Source organism: Camelus bactrianus, chromosome 8, assembly GCF_048773025.1.
Source record: "Camelus bactrianus isolate YW-2024 breed Bactrian camel chromosome 8, ASM4877302v1, whole genome shotgun sequence".
In the NCBI taxonomy this organism is placed as follows: domain Eukaryota; kingdom Metazoa; phylum Chordata; class Mammalia; order Artiodactyla; family Camelidae; genus Camelus; species Camelus bactrianus.
Window position 1 is genome coordinate 74,851,431 of NC_133546.1, and position 21,581 is coordinate 74,873,011.

The 21,581-nt window shown below is 41.5% G+C and overlaps 1 protein-coding gene across 1 annotated transcript in view; it reads left to right on the forward strand.

Annotated features, from left to right (window-relative positions):
• Window positions 1-21,581, forward strand: part of COL19A1 (collagen type XIX alpha 1 chain) — a 325,408-nt gene that overhangs the window by 206,209 nt on the left and 97,618 nt on the right. The window contains exon 17 of the mRNA XM_010967573.3: window positions 20,036-20,089. Within this exon, the coding sequence (XP_010965875.2) occupies window positions 20,036-20,089 (54 nt within the window). The remainder of the gene's footprint in view (window positions 1-20,035; window positions 20,090-21,581) is intronic.

Consider the following 21,581-nt stretch of genomic DNA (forward strand, 5'->3'; position numbering starts at 1 on the left):
ATGATGAAGGCCTTTATGACGAGCTTGCCAAAAGTCTAGGAGAGAAGAGGATTATACCAAATCCTGGAATGAGTTCTCAACTATAGATCAAATGAGTGTACTGAAGAATTTAGAAGATTAAGAAACATGCGACCAAATGAAGGAATTCAGAGTATTCAATTCCATAGGTTTTACTTTGTTGCCAGAGTGTTTGGGAGAGAGAGATATTTACTGTATTTCAGGTAAGGATTTGGAATTTAAACTCAGCTATGGGTCTGATACACAGTGCTTGTTATACCCTGAGTACACGGTATTTAAAAGAAAAGTGGGGGGGGGGGATGGTATAGCTCAGTGGTAGAGCGTGGGCTTAGCATGCATGAGATCCTGGGTTCAATCCCCAGTGCCTCCATTACATAAATAAATAAATAAAAATAAACCTAATGCCTTCCCCCAAAAAAAGAATTTAAAAAAAGAAAAGTGGTGTATTATTTTTGTTTGTTAGACTGCAAAAATAAAGGGAAAAATCTATGCAAAAAAGAAAAAGCTTTTATTCACAGGTTAGCTTTTGTTTAAAAACTATTAAACTCTATCATCAGCTCATTTTTTGTCTAAGAATTGTGCTTTATGGAAACTTTTTTGGGGGGGGTTTAAGCTTTTTGTTGAAGTGTAGTCAGTTTGCAATGTTGTGTCAATTCCTGGTGTACAGCATCATGCTTCAGTCATACGTGTACATACATATATTTCTTGTCATATTCCTTTTCATTATAGGTTACTACAAGATATTGAATATGGTTCTCTGTGCTCTACAGTAGACACTTGTTGTTTATCTCTTATTTATAGTAGTTAGTATCTGCAAATCTTGAACTCCCAATTGTCTTTTTGATTCTGAGATAACTCCTCTAGCTGACTTAAATATTTTTTTCTCTAATACAAGTATTATCAAAACTTTATCTTGAGGTACGGTTTTCATCAGCTTTTGAATTTTGTTGACAAAAAAGTTCTACATAATACGTAGACTATATGATGTGCAAATCAACATACTGCAGAAAGCCCTATGCACTTAGTCATGCTTGCAGGAATTAGTTAAGGGCAGCATTGAAAAGAAAGGTTATATAACCGGTTCCCCCCTTGTTTTCTATGCCACTTTCATGTTTAATTTGTCTCAACATAATGTATTTTAGCAAGAGGACTGCTATTTCCCAAATGGTCAGAAATGAACAGAGTTCTTCCAAATCAGTCCTTTCAAGATCGTATGAACTAACATTTTAAGAAAGTGACCTTATAGGAAAAAAATCAACCTGCTCCTAATTCACACTGTTTGATAGTTTCACCAATCAGTAAACATTTATTTAAGACCTACTATGTGCCTAACACTCTGTTAGGAGCTGGACTTGCAAAAATGAATACAATACACAGACTCTTCAAAGATTCCAGTTTAATTCACAGAAGATGTGAACAGAGGAAGTAAATTTAGAAAAGTCTATCGTTTCCTTAAACTTTGCTCAATTTCTTTAAGAAAATGTTCTTCCGGTCTGGGGCTTTAGAAATGCTTCCTAAGCCGAAGGAGTGGGGCAATTTCCTTCAGGAATTGACAATTGAAGCATAAAGGCTGAATCTTAACAAAATGGAGGAGTTCCCACCTGTTAAGGACAACATGGGTGAACCCAGAGGGCGTTGTGCTAAGTGAAATCAGCCAGTCACTGAAGGACAGAGACCCAGTGACTCCACTTATGGATGGCTTCTGACGTGGTCAAAGGCACAGAAGCAGAGGACACAAGAGTGGTTTCCAGGGGCGGAGGGATGGGGGTGCTGAGGAGTCATTACTCAAGGGGTGTAAATTTCAGTTATGTGACATGATTATGGCCTGGAGATCTGCTGTATGACACAGTGCCTACAGCTGACAATGCAGTATTGTGCATTTCAGAATTTGTTACAAGATGAGATTTGATGTTATATGTGCTTCACACACACACACACACACACACACACACACAGAGCAAGGGACACAAGGACACTCTGGGAGGGGTGGCTACGTCAGTTACCTTGGTGGTGGTGACATCACAGGTGTTTGCATGTGTATATACTCATCAAACTGTGCACATTAAATAAGGCAGTTCTTTGTGTATCAATGACACCTCGATAAAGCTGTTTATTAAAAAGTTTTGTCCGGGAAAAGCGTGTAGAAGGGAAGGAGAGAGCAGGCTATGTGCTGCTGGCAGGGCAGGCGGGCAGCCAGGCAGCCTCCGGGCAGACCTGCTGTGAGCACCACACGTCTTGAGAGGCTGCAAGCACCTGAGTGGAGCGTCCCAAGGCCAGACTGCACTGATAGGTCCCTGTAGTGGTAGAACAGTTGGATCACTGAGGGAGTGAGCCAGGTTCATTGCAGCTATTATAGTATTGGCTCTTTTAAAAGTATCAGCAGAGAGCCTTTTTATCTCTGTCAGGATGTCCCACATCGTCATTTGTAATTTATCATCACAGTTTACCTATAGCTTAAGAGCCATCCCCCTTTCCTTGTAGTCTCTGTTAGATCAAGATGTTGTGTTTCATTTATTTGTCTTTTCCCCCATCGGACCTTATGTGAGATGAGCTCTACTTCACAGCAGGGAGGAAGGTAACCAGAGAAAGAAGGAAAGGTGGGAGCTAAGACCCTTCTGACCGAGACGGGGAGATGGCATCTGACTCACCCTGCTGGTGTGCACGTGAGAGTCCTTGGCCACGCGCTGGAATGCCTTATGACAATGTGAAATATTTTTTAAAAAGTATTTTTTTCTCTTATCAAATAATAATCAAACAATATGTAATGTCCCTTAAATAAGTGACTAGCACAGCATATAATTTTAGCATATGTGTCTGCACGACTAGCCTTCGAAAAAGTTAGGGGAAATTTTTCTATTCGTTTATTCTGATCAGGGTGACTGTCTGAAAAGAACCAAGGAACAGGAGTTATCAGGAGGCATGAGTCCCTTTGGTGACAGCATACTTTGCTCAGTTTCTTTAAGAAAATGTTCTTCCTTCTAGGGCTTTAGCGATGTTTCTTAAACCAATGGTAGTGTTGTTGGGGAGCGTGTAGCTCAGTGGCAGAGCAGGTGCTTAGCACGCACGAGGTCCTGGGTTCAACCCCCAGTCCCTCCATTAAAATAAATAAATAAACCCAATTACCTCCGCCCCACCTCCCCCCAGAAATGAAAAATCAAAGGTAGTGTTGTTATTTACGGGAGAGTCAATGAAGACTTTAAAAACTAGGAGAAGGAAATGTCTAACGGCCTGAAGCAACTGAAATAATTAAATCATTTTCACCAGTCCTCCTACATGCAATTCTTTGTTCTAAAACCAAATTTATATTTTCTCCCTTTCTTCAGAAATATTTGTACCAAAAAGATAAATTGCTTACAAAGAATAATTTACCACAAGTTTCCTTTTAGCAGATACTTGTATCTGTGTGTGTGGAAGGACAGTTTTTTCCCCCTGAAGGAGCCTATTTCCTAGGCAAAATATTCTAATAAAAGAATAATTGCTAAAAGTAGATCTTTTGAACTAATATTATTAAATTGTCTTTATGAATTAGTGTTGCGTCAAAGTCATATGTAGTATGCCAATTTAGCTCTCCAAACTTAACAGCAATATTTCCTCTCTCTGACGAGGCATTAGTTGAAATTTAGACACGTGTAATCTGCCTATAGCAACGTTATTCTTAATTGGGATGCTGATAATTGAGGGGCAACTGAACTGGTTCACAGAGGATTCACCCTCATTGAGGGCTGTTACAAATTTTTTTGATTATTGTTTGATAAGAGAGAAAATTAATATTTTTTATATTTCACATTGTCATAAGACATTCCAACATGTGCTTTAAGAATCACGTTTACGATGAACTTTTTTTAAATAAAGTATCGGTCCAATTTCCTGTTAACAAGCAGAGCTTTTTCCTTCCCTATAAGAAGGAAAAGCTCCCAAGTCCCCCCCCCCGCCCCTGCCAAATAACTTCTGTCGTCCTGTTTTGAGTGAATATTCAGCATCAGAGAAAAACCATCAAGTAGAGGTGTCTTGGATTGACGCTGCCTGCACACGCACTAAGAGTATGACTGAGAGCAGGTTTTCAGAAAGGAAGCAGGAGAGCACGGAGCATCTCCCTGGGGAAGGGAGTAGCACTAAGAAACAGCCTCCAGAGGGAGGGGGCGGCAGGTCGGGCGAGCTGATTACAGCACGAGCAACTCTGCATTAGGTCCCCCTGCCAGTGCCTTGTGTCGTCCTCACAACCATCCTGAGAAGTAGAAACTGTCCTCCTTTTGTAATGGAGTAAAGGGTGCTATGAAACATCAAGGAACGTGCCCAAGTTCACACAGGTGGGGGAGTCAGACTTGAAACCCAGGAACTGATCCCTAACCCCACCTTTACTCTGCTAGATCCCACGTGTGAAAGGCAAGCTTCCAGGTTTAGTGTGACTAGGACCCGCTTTACTTAAACATCACACCCAGAATGTGGCTTGATGTTCCCACGGTTTATAAAAAGCCCAGCGCTGCAGTGTCTCAGGACAGCAGGACACCTTCTCCTCACTACGTGTCCTCTGACCGTTCACCTGTGGTCTCCACGCAGATCAGTTTCCTCTTCTGTCAATTGCAAATGAGGGGACCCACCTCATGTCCTTCCCGCAGTTTCTGGGAGAATCAGATGCCACCAAAGGGGAAGAAGTTCCTTGTAAATGTAAACCTCTAAATTAACTTAAATTCATTGCTGTTTTGGGGGGTTAATTAGGTTTTTATTTATTTATTTATTTATCTCTAATGGAGGTACTGGGGATTGAACCCAGGACCTTGTGCATGCTAGGCACACACTCTACCCGCTGAGCTATACGCCCCGCCTCATTACTGTTATTTCGAACCTTCCTTCACATGTAGACTATTGTAAACGGAAGAGCTGTCTTTATTTTTCATTGCAGTATTGTTGATTAACAATGGTAGCTTCACTGTAACGATTGTCTTGAGTCTGTCATTGAACCAACACATTTCTTTCCCCTTCAAAATCCAGTTAATCAAAATTTGAATATCCTTCAGTGATTTGATAAAATGGGAGATGGTGCGCTCTGTAGGCGGAATATGTCTTCTAGGTGTATAAATCTTCTCGAGAGGAGACACGAAAGTCACTCCCATCAGGCGACACGAACCCCCATGTCTAAGTATCCGGGACGTTCCTTCTCCTCTGCTTGACTTTGTGGGACTGACCAGCTGGTGGGGCTTGTTCGTCCATGAGGAGCCGTCCCGTTTTATTAGTTGTGATGTTCTGTAAGTCCCAGCTTCTATCGCTTGCTCTCTAATAAAAATGTCTTTGTCTCCAAAGCTTTGCAGTTACCTGAGTAGCATAAGCAATGGAAAATAGCAGCCTTGTGTTAGGATAATGAGGCTTGGAAAGTCTGGAGACTTGAAATGCCTTCGTTTGTTTCAAAGTATTCTGGGTTTTGGTGCCTTTAGAAGAGAGAGCAGAGCCCCTGGCAATGAGGCGCAGCAGGAGAGTTTAACCCACGAGCCATGAAAGGCGGCACGTCTTAGCCCAGCCGTTTGACATTCACTTTATTTCGCATTCATCATCCCCGTAAAAATGTTTATTAAAAACCGCATTAATTTGAAAATGTGTTATTATTCGTTTCTGTTGCAGGCAAGGCTCTTGATTTCCTTTCATTTTTGTCCCTCTGGTGTTGTTTTTGTGCATTGTTTCATTATTGTAGGATGAGAATCGGGCAGAGCTCAAATGTGTCACATTTCTGCACAGCAGTTCATTAGAAAACAGAAATGCACATAATTTGTAATGTGGGGCAGCAGCGCCCTCTACCGTTTCCAATGGGAAAGCTCCGAAAAAACAGCCCTGGGAAGGATGCCTGAGGACTGGAAAAGGTTCAGCGTTGAGGTTTCATTGTCTCTGTGATTTTCACGATTTTGTTGCCTTTTATGCTTATCCTGCATCTTAAATCCTGTATCCTGTATTTTATGCTAATCTTGTATCGTAAATTTTAAATATTATTTCATCAGCAGTCATTTTCAATGTCAACATGATGCCCTCTTGAAGGGAGAACCCTCAACTCCTGGATCCCTAGAACAGCGACCTATTGTAACATGTGGGCAGGACGCTACAGCATGAATTTGGGGGAGCTGACTCCAGTGGTATTTAAGCTTCTTTTCTAAAACAGTATGATTTAAAACATGTACAACTATGCTGTCTCTATTTTCATTTTGACTTCAGTTTGGAACTTCTTTGACCTTTAAAGCATGAGTCATTGCTCAGTCCTGAAGGTTGTGGTTACACAGCAGTGTAGACGGTTAAAAGAGTACATACTTTTTGGGAGTGATATTGAGTTCATTTATTCAACAAATACTTATTGATCATCTACCATGTGTTAATCACTATTACAAACATTAAACACCCAGTGGTTTAAAAAAACGTAGTGACAAACAAACCAATTAAAAGTAAGGTCTCTACCATCAGTAACTTACACTCTATCATGTCGAGGGAGCAGTGATGGTTAAGAGGCAAGTCCATTGATGGACAAAAGTCTCAGCCTCGCAGGAGGTGCTACAGGAGAATGAACTATAATGTGGGAGTGATCTGGAAGGAAGAGTTGTTGCTCTAGTAAAGCTGGCCCAGGCGGCATCTCCGAGCATCTAGATGACCTTCTCAAGGACCACCTCCTTGAGAAGGAGCCAACCAGAGTAAGAACTTTCCAACCAGAAGGGGCAGCATGTGCAAAGGGCCTGAGGTAGGGAAGAGCTGGCTGTAGTCAATAAACAGAAAGGAGCTGGGAGAAGAATCGTGCCAGAACAGGCTTTGGAGATGCATGGCTTTTATGAGCGTAGATGCACAGAAGGAAAATAATCAGCTGGTCACATCTCCCTTTTGTAGGTCTTAGGCATGTCTGTCTTTTGTCTCAGTGGTTAGATTATTTTGATGTGATGAAATTATTATTCCTGGGGATAATTCTAAAGGTAACATCATTTTAGCACTCCTTTTTAAAAATGTTTTACCGAAGTATAGTCAATCCTTTTTAATCTTTGCGTAGACAAAGAATAGACCCTTTGCCAAGAGAAAACGGGGGAACTGATAGAGCTTTCGCAGTAGCCCATTTCATTTCAATCCTGCCTGAATCCAGCGGACACCATGTTTCTCCTTAAGACAGACTCTCATCACATGTAAGTCATTCCGTCTCCCTACAGCTCACCCTGATGCTTCCTTTCTGATGGGCTACAGGTGGGATCAGATGAGCAGTTTTAACGGTGAAAGTATATGCTCTTGAAGCACAATGGGACTAATGCCTTCCTGCACCTGTACCCCATTATCCATCACTACCCCCTGTCTTTTATGTCCTTACTCTCCAACTTGACTTACTATGCACTGAGCACTCAAGGTGCAAAGCCAATATTTCAACCTCTAGCCAGGACCACCTCTGAAAGAAGTTAGGACCCCAAACACGTTTTGGATTGCTGGATAAAGTGGACAACAAAAATGTCTGATTAAAACATTTGATTCCTTGTTAGAACACTCTGCATGAGACTCTATGCATATCGTATCTCAATGGGAATCCAGTTCATATTCTTAACATCCCTTCCAGAAGCTTCGAAGGTTTTTTGTTTGTCTGTTTTCCTTTCAGCAAAGAACCTTAGTCTTTTTGGTCTCAAAATGACTAAAGGCCATGAATGATCATATCTTCAGAGAAAGTGAACCTAACCATTTATCTGAGTCCATGGAAAGAGTCATTTTAGTTCTTAATGAAAATACGGTGACTTCCTCAGATTTAAAAATGAAGACACATTGGACCTAGAAAATGAAGACATGGCCTGTTAATCATTTTTATTGCCACTTGTCCCCCACTGGGGTCATGGTGCCAGACAAAACAGCTGTTGCCAACATTACTGAAATGCTAGCGTCACCTTGTGTGGTCACACAATACGTAGACATGCATGTGAGGCAGCTGGGGTATCAGACTGGGAATGTGAAAAGTAGCACTTGGGTTCAATTCCCTAATTATTTCTCATTTTCTATCCCTCTGACCAGCAGCAGCGAGACATTATGAGCCACTTTCTGACTGCCTAAGTTTTTGGGTTTTTTTAACTAATTATGAATACACTCAGGAAGAAAAAGATTTTATGTTCTTCTAGACGCTGACTACCTTTTTTCATTTTGAGTCATATTATTGAAACCAGCTAGTGAGACTTCTTGTGGGGGAACGTACAGCTCAGTGGTAGAGCACATGCTTAGCACACGCGAGGTCAGGTTCAGTCCCCAGTACCTCCATTAAAAATAAATAAACCTAATTACTTCTCCCCTTGCCAAAAAAATAATAAAATAGTATGATAATAAATAAAAATAAAGTATTAAAAAAAAGACCTCTGAATGACATACATTATTTATAGTAATGACAGGCCAGAATATTTGAAATCCTGGATATATGGTCACCAAACTTGTTATTGGACATGGATTAAGTACCATTTCTTTGTGGTAGGTAAGCACTAAGGTTTTGATAAATATGGCCTTTGAGAAATATTCAGAAAGGGAGACTTGTTTCCTCAGTAATCTTTGGGGTTTTTTTGTTTTTTTTTAAATTGAAGTCTAGTCGGTTTACAATGTTGTGTCAGTTTCTGGTGTACTCTTATCATTTGTTTTTGATGACATCATTTCCAGAAGTATCTTTATACAGTTTTTAATTTTGCCACTGTATGGCTCTCTGCAATAGCAAGAAAAGATTATCTCCGTTTTAACAGTCAGATACATCTGGCCTTGAAAAGTAGGGCACTTGGCTGATCCATTCAGTCAGACTGCTCCTATTTTGGAAGACTTGAAACACGGAAGGAAATTCTGCAGAAAATAAGACTTGAAGGGGCTTCAGTTACATCTGTAATTTTATTATAAAGTAAAACAATCTAAAGCAAATCTGGAAAATGGCTCTGATTTGCCAACATTGGGTTGTGGATTCATGGGGATTTGTCATATTATTTTCTACACTTTTCAGCATGTTTGAAATAGTCGAGATTTATTTGATGAAGCAGGAAAAGCATGTTTGTGGGGGCAGGCCAAGGTTAACATCACTAATTACTTCTTCACTGGCCTAGAGTGTCAGCATCTTCTCTTTTGCCTGAAATACTCTGTAGAATGGGGCTAAGTGTTTTAAAAATGAAGTCAGTAAGTCTTTTTTCCTAGAATTTCCCTGAGTGCACCCTCTGTAACCATGGGGTTCACTTTGTTACAGCAAAGTGTATTACAGCTCAGTTGTGACAGCAACCTGGATCCTGGCGAGAGACCAAGCAGCACTCAGAGGGTTGGAGAACTCAACTTGATTATGCCATCAGACCCAGAGGTGTTAACACTCCAAGCTCTGGACCCCGTCTGTAGGTTTACACAGGATTTTATAGGCTATCAGTCTAGACTTTGCAACATCATTTGCAAATAAGGTGTAACAAAGTGGACCAATCAGGAATGAGCTTTTTAGAAATGGACCAATCAGGAGTGAGCTGTATGCAAATGAGGTGTTACAAATGGACCAATCATGAGTGAGCTCAGGGAACCAATAGATTCTTAGGGGTAAGTTCAGCTTTCCTAGAAGCAAGCCGTTTTACAGAAGCAAAAAGCGAGATAATGCCGCTGGGCCAGGGAACCAGATGGCACTGGCAGGAAAGTAGTAGCCGTGACTGTGGGTCCTGCCTGTCTTTTCATGGGGCTTCCCACCTCAACTTGAGCCAAGAAATGTCCTTTGCAGATTTATCATTAGTGCATCTTGTACAGAAAGAAACCATAATGTCATATATTCATGTTGAAAGTGGAGGCTATCATCACCCCAAAATACAGCCTCATTTTGCTTTTTTCCAGAGCTATCCAGAATGCCCCCAACCATTCAGATTTTGCACGTGCCCTTGGCCTCTTCGGAACTTGGCAGCGTGCAAACCACTGCCATCAGCCTGGCTATCTTAAGTCCCAGGAGTTTGACTTGGAAATCACATTTTCTCTGCACAGGAAGCACTGTCATTCTACTAACACTTTTAAAGAGAGTGAATATTATCAGTTGCAGTAAATGGAAACTCAAAAAATTGGTAGGGGCAGGCTGTGCAAACCAACTTCCACCTGGATTTGGGTGGGTTATTGAGAGATCCCTGGGGTTAGACGAGGGGGTGGAGGCACAGCTACTCCCCAGGTATGTTTTGTTGTTGATGGTGAACTTTGGGGATACAAATAATTTATTTCACACATTTCCACTCTTCCAGTTCTCATGCCCCTGTGGCTTGTGTTACCTTGTAGGGGGTCAACAGTGTTACTTCCTGGGGGAGGAGACCCACTCTTGAGACTCCTGCTGCTCCTAATATTTCAGGAAGCTGACAAATAATATGTTTGCTGTTGCAGGACATACCAGGGAGAGACGAGTATAAGACATTTTATGGGTGGATAAGCAGAAGAGCCACATTAGGGGAGGAATCATGTTTTTCTACCATGCCATGGCAATCAGCCAGGAATGTCCCACTCGATCAATACTGCAGTGAGCTTTATACCAATGAGACTGACTTGTTTCATGGTATCAGGGAAAATCAGCTCCTTTAAACGTGATTTTTCTTCTCCCTTGGGAAATAAAGTGTTAAAAAAAAAAAAAAGTATGAGCTTCATGGCCTAATGGAGAAAAGCTGCTTTTATGAAACGGGTTAATAATACTCATTGAATGCATTCACTGTCACAGCCCCCATCCTCCCACTCCTGTTCCAAAATGACAAGTGAAACCAGGGACTGTGCAATTTTGGAAAACAGTCGGGTCACATACGGAGTATTTTGCTTATTCATAACAACCGTAAACTGCCTCTGCTTGAGTTCCCTTGATTACACAGCTCAGTGTTCAGGCCAGAAGAGACAAACCCGGCTCAAGTGAGCACTTCCCGGAATACACAGAGGAATGGGTTTGAAAAACGTCCAAAGTGGCAGATGTGAAAAATTCTTATTCAAGAGCCATAAGCTGCCTCTGCCACCACCCCTCACCTGTTCATCGCGCTGCTTCTGAACTTCTGAACCAGGAAGGCTGGCGGGGTCTTAGACGGAGACACTTAGGAGCTATTGATCCTTCAAAGTATGGTGCAGGTATACGCCCCTAGGGGTGGGGGGAGAACCTGGATGAAACAAGAGAAGATCATGGATCACCGCTGCTCAGAATTTCCAGAGATTCACCAAGAACGAGCATGTGGCTGCTGGCTTCTAGTAAAAAGGCTCTTATCTTTTAAGGCGATGTCCCCGGAAGATGCCCTTGGCACGTGCTTAAACTAGCCTATTGCCGTACCACCTAAACCCTTCAGAGTCCCAGCGAGCTAATGCACAGATCTCCCTTCCCCAATGAACACAATGGCCCGACTGTAGTCTTACTTGAAGGCCATTTCATTTTCTTGCTAAGTGTGACTACTGTCCCATGACTGTTCACTGCAATTTCACGCTCACAGTAGTCTCAGCCTGTCAAAATCGGCCCTACGCAATATTACTCTCTCAGTTAGCCAGTCTTTTTCCCAACCAGCTATAACCAGGTTTGTTTTTGCTTTTCTTCTACCATCTCATAATTGCTAAGACTTTACCCTTCATTGGTATCATTCGAACTTCAAAAGTGACTTCAGATGCTGGATCGGATTGCCAACTTCTTCGCGTTTCCCTTTCAGAAATCTCCCCCACCTTCTCGCCCTGTAATCTAAGCCCTGGATGATTTTAGCTTTTCTTGTTTCTGCATGTGGTTCCTCTCTCTCTTCTCCTTACCTCTTCCCATTCCGGTCACTTTCCTCTTGACCTCTTCTTGTCATCCAAATCTTTGAAAATGTGTGTCTACACTGTGTCCCAGAGCTCTCTTGGCTTGGCCCTTATGCATTCTGTCCCTCATCAGTCGATGTGTGGTCTCTTCCCTACTTGATTGTTTTAACCAGCATTAAAATGATGGATTTTTTTTTTTTCTGCTATCTGTCATCCCTCTCACTGTGACGCAGATAAAGGAAAGAGTGACAATAAAGCTGTGGGGTCAGGTCAACTTGGGTGGAACTCTTGTGTGTTACTGGTTGTACGACCTTGGGTAAGAGTTAACCTTTGGTGTAAGAGTCATCCCCACCTCACTGCATTGCTGGAAGAGTAGAATGCAGTATTTGTATCTGCTGTAGTTATTACTTTCAAAGGGTAATTGTTGTTACTTATTAATATCATTATCATTATCCCATTTTATCATTCTCTGCCATCTGCTCATAATTTTTCACTTTCTTTCCCAGGATTCTGTCCAGGGCCTCCTGTTTCTAAAGCAGAAGTGTTGATACTTTCCCCAGTTCTTTCATTCTCGTTCTCACATCGATTCTTCTACTTGCTTTGCCCCCTTCCCTCCTATTTCCCTCTGCTCGGGTCTTTATACTTCCTCCATCTAAGAATGCTGACAACCTGTGTTCATTGACCGACTCATCATGAACCAGAGAAACTCACTAGGCTCACTTTTCAGCGTGAGTGAAAACACTTGAGAACACCTACGGAGGGACAAGGGCACGTCCAGTCTCACAGCTGGGTCACGTGAATGAAGCATGTCCTCTGGTTGGCTTGAAACCCGAGTTTTCCCTGAGCTCATCTCACTGAGTCCCCACCTCTTAGGCTCAAAGTTCATCTTAAGACTTAACTCCATTTCTCAGAGCCTCGTGCCAGGACGTGAGCGCCATGGGTGGTTTAAGCAAAGCAGCCATCTTCAGGATCTGCACCCTCCTTTCCCGTCCCCCTTCCTCCCTTTGTGCTGTCTTCTCCTATCCCCCTCCCCAGGTTCCATCCCTTTACTCCTCCCCTTTTTTGTACCATCCAACTTACTCCCAGGAAGTACTCAGTGATCACTGTGATAACGGTCATGTGATGAGAGCACATCATTATCAATAAGAATACACTAGAGTTGGGGGGGAGGGCGTAGCTCAGTGGTAGAGCACATGCTTAGCATGCGCAAGGTCCTGGGTTCTATCCCCAGCACCTCCATTAAAATAATAAATAAATAAATAAACCTCATTACCTAACCCCCCAAAAAAATTACAAAAAAAATTTAAAAAAAAAGAAGAATACATTAGAGCAGAACAGCTCTTAGACTTGGTTCTACCATTTATTTATTGTGTGATTTGAGGGGCAGTCTCTCAGTTTTTCCATATCACATGGAAAATATAATAATGCCATCTCACTTAGTTTTTATGAAAATCCAATAAGATGATGTGTTTTGCAGTCACACTACGCTGCCATCTAAGAAAATCTAAGTGAAAGCATGGATAGAGTTACCCTGAGCTGTAAATGCAGAACATTAGCATTACAACTCCCGAGAACATTTGCATCTGAGCTGGTGATAAAACCCAACATCAAATGAACCAGTCTTTCCTTATGAAGTTTCAGGCATAAACCAGAAAGTGGGCGAGATCTTTTCAGAAATCAGAGCTCTTTCCTAGGAGCCTTAAATTTCACCTAATACGTACTTCCTGGCCCACATTTCCCATTGTAATTCCATTAAGGAGAACTTGAGGTCTCTCTGTTGAAATATAACGATAGTATAAACACTCAATCCATCCTCCCCTGGCTTCAGAAATCATATTTCACAGTTTGAGAGTCTTCAGCAATTTGGGGGGGTAGGAGGTTTGGAGTGTTGGTATTGCCTCAGCCACTAAAATTTTGTAGCAGAGGCATTCTCAGAAAAATAATTTATTCTTATAATGACAACTGTTTAACTTAATCAAATCCCAAGAGACAATGAAAAACATTCATTTAGAACAAACAGTTAAGATAAATAAAAGGATCTGTGTTTAAAAGAAAAAGAAATTGATTTCCTAAACATTTTTAAAAGAGTATTGTTTATTTTTCTCTCAGAGTGAGGAGACAACTTTCCATGTTGTAATTCTGGCCAGAAATCCAACCACAAGCTCTTCTCTACTTCACTGGAGCTCACTGCAGCTTTGTTCTCAGTGACGTAGCCAGATTCCTAGATTAATCTGGATCTGTTGGCCCTGTCTTCTGTGAGTTTGGAAGGAGCAAGACCCCTGCTCAGTTTCCTACCATTTCTAACTGAAATTAAAACCAACAGGCAAGAAATTGGCTTTCCCCTCAAAATTCTTCTTGCAAGAGATTCTACTGAATTTTGTAAATATTGGGGGGTGCGAAGGAGGTACTGTATACACTTCCTATGTTACAATAAGATAAAAAAGATTGAAACTCCTTGTCTTCAAGGGCTTTTCATTCCAACTGGAAAGACAGATAAACCACCATAGTCAGCGTAAGTGTGCTTCACCACGTTACATGTGATGTTACAGGTGGAAATAGATAATAGAGAGAAAATGACATTAACTGTATATTGAAATATGCTTCATCTCACCATTTCTATGAATGAAGTTAGAGTTCCCAAAAAGTATTTTTAATACCAAGAGAAAATTCATTACTGATTTCCGCCTTTTCTACCAGCCATTGGCAAACTGGAAATTTTTCTTGACAATTAGCACAAATGACTTTTGAATCACAAATGTTCTGTCTGCTCTTATGGCAAAGCTCCTTTTTAGCATGTTTTGAAGAATATTGATGAGAACAACTTTCTTCACAGAGGTTTTTGATATTTTGAAGGTTGTTGCTGAAGTTCATTAGAACCCCACAGGGCCAGAAAGCAGCTGTGTACATCCTGAAAATATGGTTTTGTGAATCTTGAAAGGGGCGACTAATGAGAGACTGGAGAGCTCTGGTGTGGGGAGATGAGTGGTACCCAGATGGTGCGTGGAGGCTCAGTCAGCAGTTCTGAAGAACCAACGGATGCTTTCAGAGAAAAGGGAGGAAGGAAGGCAGTTCAGGACGGAGGATCAGAGAGGGAGCAGAGTGACGGAGGAGCCATGCAGGTCTTGATGCAGGACATCGGGCTGTGTTAAAGCTAACCCAAAGGCCCTAGGCCAGACTTGCATAGGGAGCTCACAGCAAACACCAGGGAAGGGAAAAAAGGCAAAAGTGGATTCTTTGAAATCAAGGCACTGCTTGAACTGGCTGAAAAGTAAAAGTGCAGCCAAGACCAGGACTGAAGGAGCTTTAACATAAAACTTTTCCCATCTTTTAAACTTCGGGAATCTGTAGCCAAAGCTGAAATCTAAGGAGATGATCGTGCAAACAGCTCATCATTTTTACACTATGCATCTGATGACGCTGGTGGCAGACATTATAATGTTTCTCTGTTGTTCACCTCTAGCAAGATTTTAGCTAAAAATACAAACAAACAAAACAGCCAAACAAATAAAAAACCTTTTTTAAATAACTTCAACTGCCACTAAGAGTATGTGTTCCCGAGCTGAATGTAGCTTTAATTCACTTCACCACACCAGGAAATAACATCAGGCCGTCTCCCCACACCAGGTTTACAGACGTCTCAGACGATCACACATGGGCACAGGTGGGTTCTGAACAGGTGTGTCTCCCTGGAGTTCATGAGCATTTTAAAGCTGATAACTTTATCTGTAACTGTGTGCTTATCACATTAACTAGATGTGCTACGTCTCCCAAACCAATACAAATAGAGCAAAGCAGACCTGCATAAAAGATAGGCATTGTGTAGCCATGATACCTGTACAGCTGTGTTGCAGGTCACAATCATGAGCAGGATATTGGGACATTTTTCCTTTTCTTAAACCTTCAGCTGATTTTCCTAATAGAGCTCTGGAGAGGGTTAGCCAAGGCTGATGTATGCGCCAAGGCTCGCCTCTCTTCTCCACTGGGTCATCTGAGGATCTGCTTGAAAAGTCCTTACAAATATCAACCTCAGAGAAGGTGACCACTCAGGTACCCTGGGACATCTCCTAACATCAGGTGATGCCTACAGACCTGTCACTTATCACAAGCCTTTGACTTCTCCCCCCCTCCCACTTGGTGGATAGTCTACAGGACTGACAGCTCTTGCTAAACTTGGAGATGAATGACGGTCTCCTCCAGCCGTGCTGTGTATCAAATTATAAAACAGATAGTAGCACGTCTCTTGCGGCTGTGGCTATAAGACAGGCACCAATCCTACTACTTTCAAGTCTGCGTTGTTTTTCTGACAGTCAACAGAGATTGCTCTTGCCTGTGCATGCAGGGTGTTTCTCTGTGGTCACTATCCCCTCGTTGATTGAGGTTGTCCTTTCTGGCGGTTTCAAGACAACCCAGGGAGTCACTGCTGCTCTGACCGCAGTCAGGCAGGGGTGGAGCACTGCACACCCGCGGCATCTTCCAGTCGCTGCCGGGTTTCTCCGCCCTTCGGGAGAGTTTGTCTAAAGTGTTGCCCGCAGATTCACAGACTGTTAGCTGTAAACCTCTGTTGCATTCAGTTTGGAATTTGTGGTGCCCGCAGTATCCCAGGGACTAAAAGAACAAGAAAGAAAATGTCATCATAAATGCTCATCAGCAGATAAACTGCTAGGACCTCAACCTTCAGACTGACCTCATCTGCAGCTCATGTGGAGCACTTCTTTGTGGGTGTGGCATTTTAGGGCCAGAACAGAACACATGAAAATGTGGAAGGAACTTCTGCAAGTTTGTTAATCTTGCAGGTATCTGAACAACACTGTTGTCAGACTTTTCTATCGGCCAGTGGCTCTGTTCAGCGAGCTGTGCCCTTGCTGTTGTTTTTAGAGGGAAGAGTGGCTCCCAGCTGTCCTGTCTCCTCTGCCCCCAGTGGTTTTCGCTATAGCAAGAGCAGGATTCTGGGTGAGGAACATATTCTGTTTCTGGAATACAGCTGTAGGCTACAGACAGATAAACAATTTGCAAAAGACCAGACCCAATTCTTACCCATTTTTTTTTTCAAAATTAGCATCATCCCATTGTTTTTACTATTCTCATTCACACCACAACCTGTTCTGTGCCAGGCAACCCCACCAGGCTGTTCGTTCTCCTCTGCTTTCTCCTAACTGCCTTACAGAGCCCCTTGGAAGCACCCCCGCTTCTTATAGCCTTTAAGCACCTACTCTCCCGAGCTCTGCAAACAAAGAGAAGGTGTACTTGAGTATAGTTGCAATTGGGAGGAATATTCAGGCATAACCTCTCTATCACTGGTGGAGAGACTGTATGAAGATAGATCCAAGAAAGAGAGAGGGGGGGCCTCTCTCAGCTCTATGAAAGGACTACATCTAAAGGCAAGATGCTCGTTTCCTCCCCTCTGGCTCCAGGCACAGTGCTGACTCACAGGAAGGGCTAAACACAGTTTTACTGACCTTTTATTCCATTTCGGTATGGTAAGTAGTACGTGGAAGGGTGATCACCCAGTATTCTTCAGGGCATGATCTGCATGATTTTTAAAAATTACTGCAAAAATTATTTTAGGCTCCAAGTCCGATTTTAAGTTAAAAGAGGAGAGTAAATAAGAACTCAAGTTTCGGCCCCGGCTACCTACATTAAATATTAGCCCTCCACTTACGGTAGGAGAGCAGGGGGGAGTCTTCAGTCAGTTTGCAATTTCAAACCCTCATTTTCCATATCTTCAAATTACAAATAAAGAGCGTACATACCTCATGGTGTCCTTGTAGAGATTAAAGGAGTTAATCTATTTGAAACCCTTGGTATGATGCCTGGCACACAATACATACTATATAAATGTTTGCTATTATGATTTGATTGATTCTTCTGCTCTGGTTGAGACGTTATTGTTTTGCTCTATTTGGGAGCCCCAATTGTTAAGCCTTTCACTTTTAGCCAAGATAAATGTGTCTGAAGCTAAATGTACCCATCACATCACTATTCTTTGATCTAATTGGCCTTGTTGTCAACACACATTCACCATCCACCAAATGCCTACTGTACATCGACCCGTAAGTTACCCATTGATGCTACTACATACAATGTCTAAAATGCCTCCTTACCTCATTAGGTCGTGGCAGGAGCATCAGTGTGTACAGAATCTCCTGTCTCCTGACTTTCAGGAGTGAGTTCTTAGGGGGAGGGCATAGCTCAAGTGGTAGAGTATGTGTGTAGCATGCACAGGGTCCTGGGTTCAATCCCCAGTACCTCCTCAATAAATACATACATAAATAAATAAATAATTTCCCTCCCAAAAAAATATAAAATATAAAATGAAGAAAGAAAAATAGAGTGAGTTCTTAACTTGCATCTTCTTGGCTGGAAACCTTGTGAAACATCTGCCAACCCAAGGATGTCTTTCCTCATCACATCCACGAACTGACCTGGAATGCTGCACACAACGCTGACTGATGGAAAAAGAACATGAAAAATATAAAATGCCATGAGAATTCTTTTCTAATGTTAGCTCAGTTTTGATTTCAGCCAGGTAGCAGCACCATTTGTCTTTCCAATCATAGTCGGCACTGTGACTCACGAGGCCCCATTATTTTTTCACGAGTTACACCAACCTGCTTCTGGCCATCCATCACTACAGCTTGGTGTCCTCAACATTTAATGGCACAATGCAAAGGCTTCATGTTAGAAGAGATCTTCAGTCACAAGCTGTTTATGAGAAGTACCCGTCATAAATGTTAACCAACATTAATCTTTTCAATATACCTAAGGTGTTACCTATATCAGTGGGAGCAGCCAGCTTCCTTCAAATGTTTCTTCACTTTTCAAAGTTTTCCTCACCTTTTTGAAATAATAATCTTTGTATAACAGTGACTTTGACTGGCTCGGTCATAATCTTTTGGTGTCTTATTTTCTGAGATAAAATGTAGAGAACTTTGCTTTTATAACATTTTCTTTCTTTCTAGGAACTTTCAAGATCTTGATGAAATATGCAGTCTCTTTTCTGAGACAGCTGAATCTCTCTTGGTTTGAACAACTTAATTTAAAATCATGCTAATCTTTGCATTTTCTTACATCCCTCTCCCCAAAATGTAAAACTCAGAAAAACTTAGAAAACTTGTTACCAAACTTGGGATCAACTGCTCAGCTCTCAAAAATCAACACTTGAGAGGGGCAGTGTTGATAGAAAGAAAAGCTGCTTTTCATCAGAGTGCCAGCAATCTGGGGAGATGGTGGACTCGTGTCCCCCAAAGGCCATCTCCAAAGATTCTGTTCAGCTATGAAAGTTTTAAAGGGAAAATAAGGACAAAATCTCAGTTAATCATTGCATAAGGCTCAGAGTCATTGCCACCCCCCTGCACGCAGGCTCGTCGACTTCTTATGATCTTTCTTTAGATGTTACCTTGTTCACACAGTCTGTTCGTGAGGTGACTAAAGAGGAGCTGGGGAAGAGATCTGGTCGTCTGTTAATGACTTACTCTCCATTTCTACTTCTTTGATGTATGGAGAAAGCCAACAGGTCAGGCAAGGTATTGTGTAATCAAAGGATTTGAAAGGTGTGCTAGGACTGGAGATGGGTGTAGTGTGAGGGTGCCGGGTCTCAGGTTAGTGATCAGACAAAAGGGGCCTCCTGCAGAGAGCTCCTTCCTGCCAAACGCTGCTGACAAACTCTTCTCTTCCTCTCTTCCTGGAAGTTTTAGAGACAGACAAATGTCTTCTTTCCTATCCACCCAAAGCTCACCATAGTACTTCGTGGATAGTTCCACGTCAACTGAAAACTCCACGTATTTAAATGTATGAAGCCTGAGGTTATGTAGTAGATATCATTTTCTGGCCTGAAAGTCCGTATGCAGATCATTGTCACCCAGCTAATTCAAAAAAGTAAAGCAATAAAAAAATACATTGTGCCTTTATTTTTTTTAAGTTAATGACCCGTGGGCATGTATTTCTATAATACGTTGATCAAAGCCCTATAAGACGTGTCAAAAATAAACTGAAGCTCTTAAGCCTCTTCCTTGAGGAGTTTTATGGGTATGATTCCTTTTAATAAATAATATGCCGATGGCTCACCTCCTAGTAAAATGTTAGACGTTCTCACTTAGGAACTGTCTTTGGATTCATGCAGGATTTAGCCTAGAAATGCCTTTAGGAAGCTGATGATAAGTGTATATCTATGTAATTCTCTATTAATTAGAATACTTGACTAAATAGACTCTTTCTCTTAACTGTAAAATTTCAAGGGTTCTTAGCAACGTTATTTAAACACACATTGTTTCGGTAAATGTTTACGTACATCTTTGATTTGTTTCTGATACAGGGACCTCCTGGAATACAAGGATTACAACAGACTCTTGGCGAATATTATCTCAAGGTATAGCTTCTTTCATTCACATCTTATATAGAGATTTTATGCGATGGTATTTTTTGGGGGAAAAAATCTTAATTCCCAAATGTTCAGACTTCAAAACGTAACCATACATACTTAGCATCTTTCCATAATGAAAATGTTTTTAAAAAAAAACTATTTTGCTCAGCGTCTTTTTATAAAATCAAGATTTTATCGTTATTTTAAAGTTTATTTCAAAGTTTGAAAAACTTCATGCCAAAAATTAACACAAAAATCATGTTTCACCACTGATGGTGTAGTATTTCTAGCCTCCCTGAGGGCAGAGAGAGGTGATTTGCTATCTTAAAGCTCTGTGTAGTGCTACTGGTGATGGATTTTTTTTTTTTAATCAAACCAACTACAATCTCAAACCAGTATTTACACACTACAGGTCAAGACTGGAAACCCCCCACTTTTCAGGAAGAAGCCACTTTAACTTCCCCAAGAGTTTTAAATTACAGTTAGTTTGGATCCAATATCACATAGGGGAGTGGCGTGGCGTTTTCTCCCAATTCTTCAAGGAAGCACAACAGATAGAGAAAGGGTGCTGGTAACTGAGACTCAGAGACCTAAGTGAAACCATTGACTGGCTCATCGTTCAGCACATATTTGGGGTCTGATCACTTTTTGTGGGGCATTCTGTCCGCTGATTAGGATCTTTTATCATATCCCAGCTTATTCTTGATAAGCTGCTGGTGAGTACTGGCACCAAACCCAAGGAGGCAAATTTGAAGACAGCCCCCCTTTTATGTCTCTCCTGTGTCTCCCTTTCTGTAAATTCCTTTGATGACTGTTGTTACTCTGCTTTAAAATCCCAAAGAAGCTCTCTGTGCCCATGCCAGCAGAGGCCTTGCAGAGAGCAAATGCTCAGAAAAGAGTTTGTGAAATGACAAGCTAGCTAATTCAAAAACCCCAATTCTTCTTTAATCAGATTAAGTCTAACATAAAGACTTCGATCATTTGCGGTCGATAAATTTAAAATCAAAAGCGTGGAATTACTCAGCACTAAGAAGAAACGAAGTCCTGCCATTTCCAGCAACATGGAGCGACTTACATGGCATATGCTAAGTGAAATAAGTCAGACAGAGAAAGACAAATATCATATGATATCACTTATATGTGGAATCTAAAAAATGATACAAATGAACTTATTTCAAAACAGAAATCACAGACATAGAAAAGAAACTGTGGTTACCAAAGGGGGCGGGTTGGGGAGGGATAAATTAGGAGTTTGGGATTAGCAGATACACACTACTGTATATAAAATAGATAAACAACGGGGCCCCACTGTATAGTACAGGGAACTACATTCAATACCTTGTAAGAACCTATAATAGGAAAGAATCTAAAGAAGCGTATATATACGTATATAGAACTGTCACTTTGCCAAACACCGGAAACTAACACAACATTGTAGACTGTAGATCAACTACATTTCAACCAAGAAATGCAAAAACAAGCAAACAAGCCAAAAAAA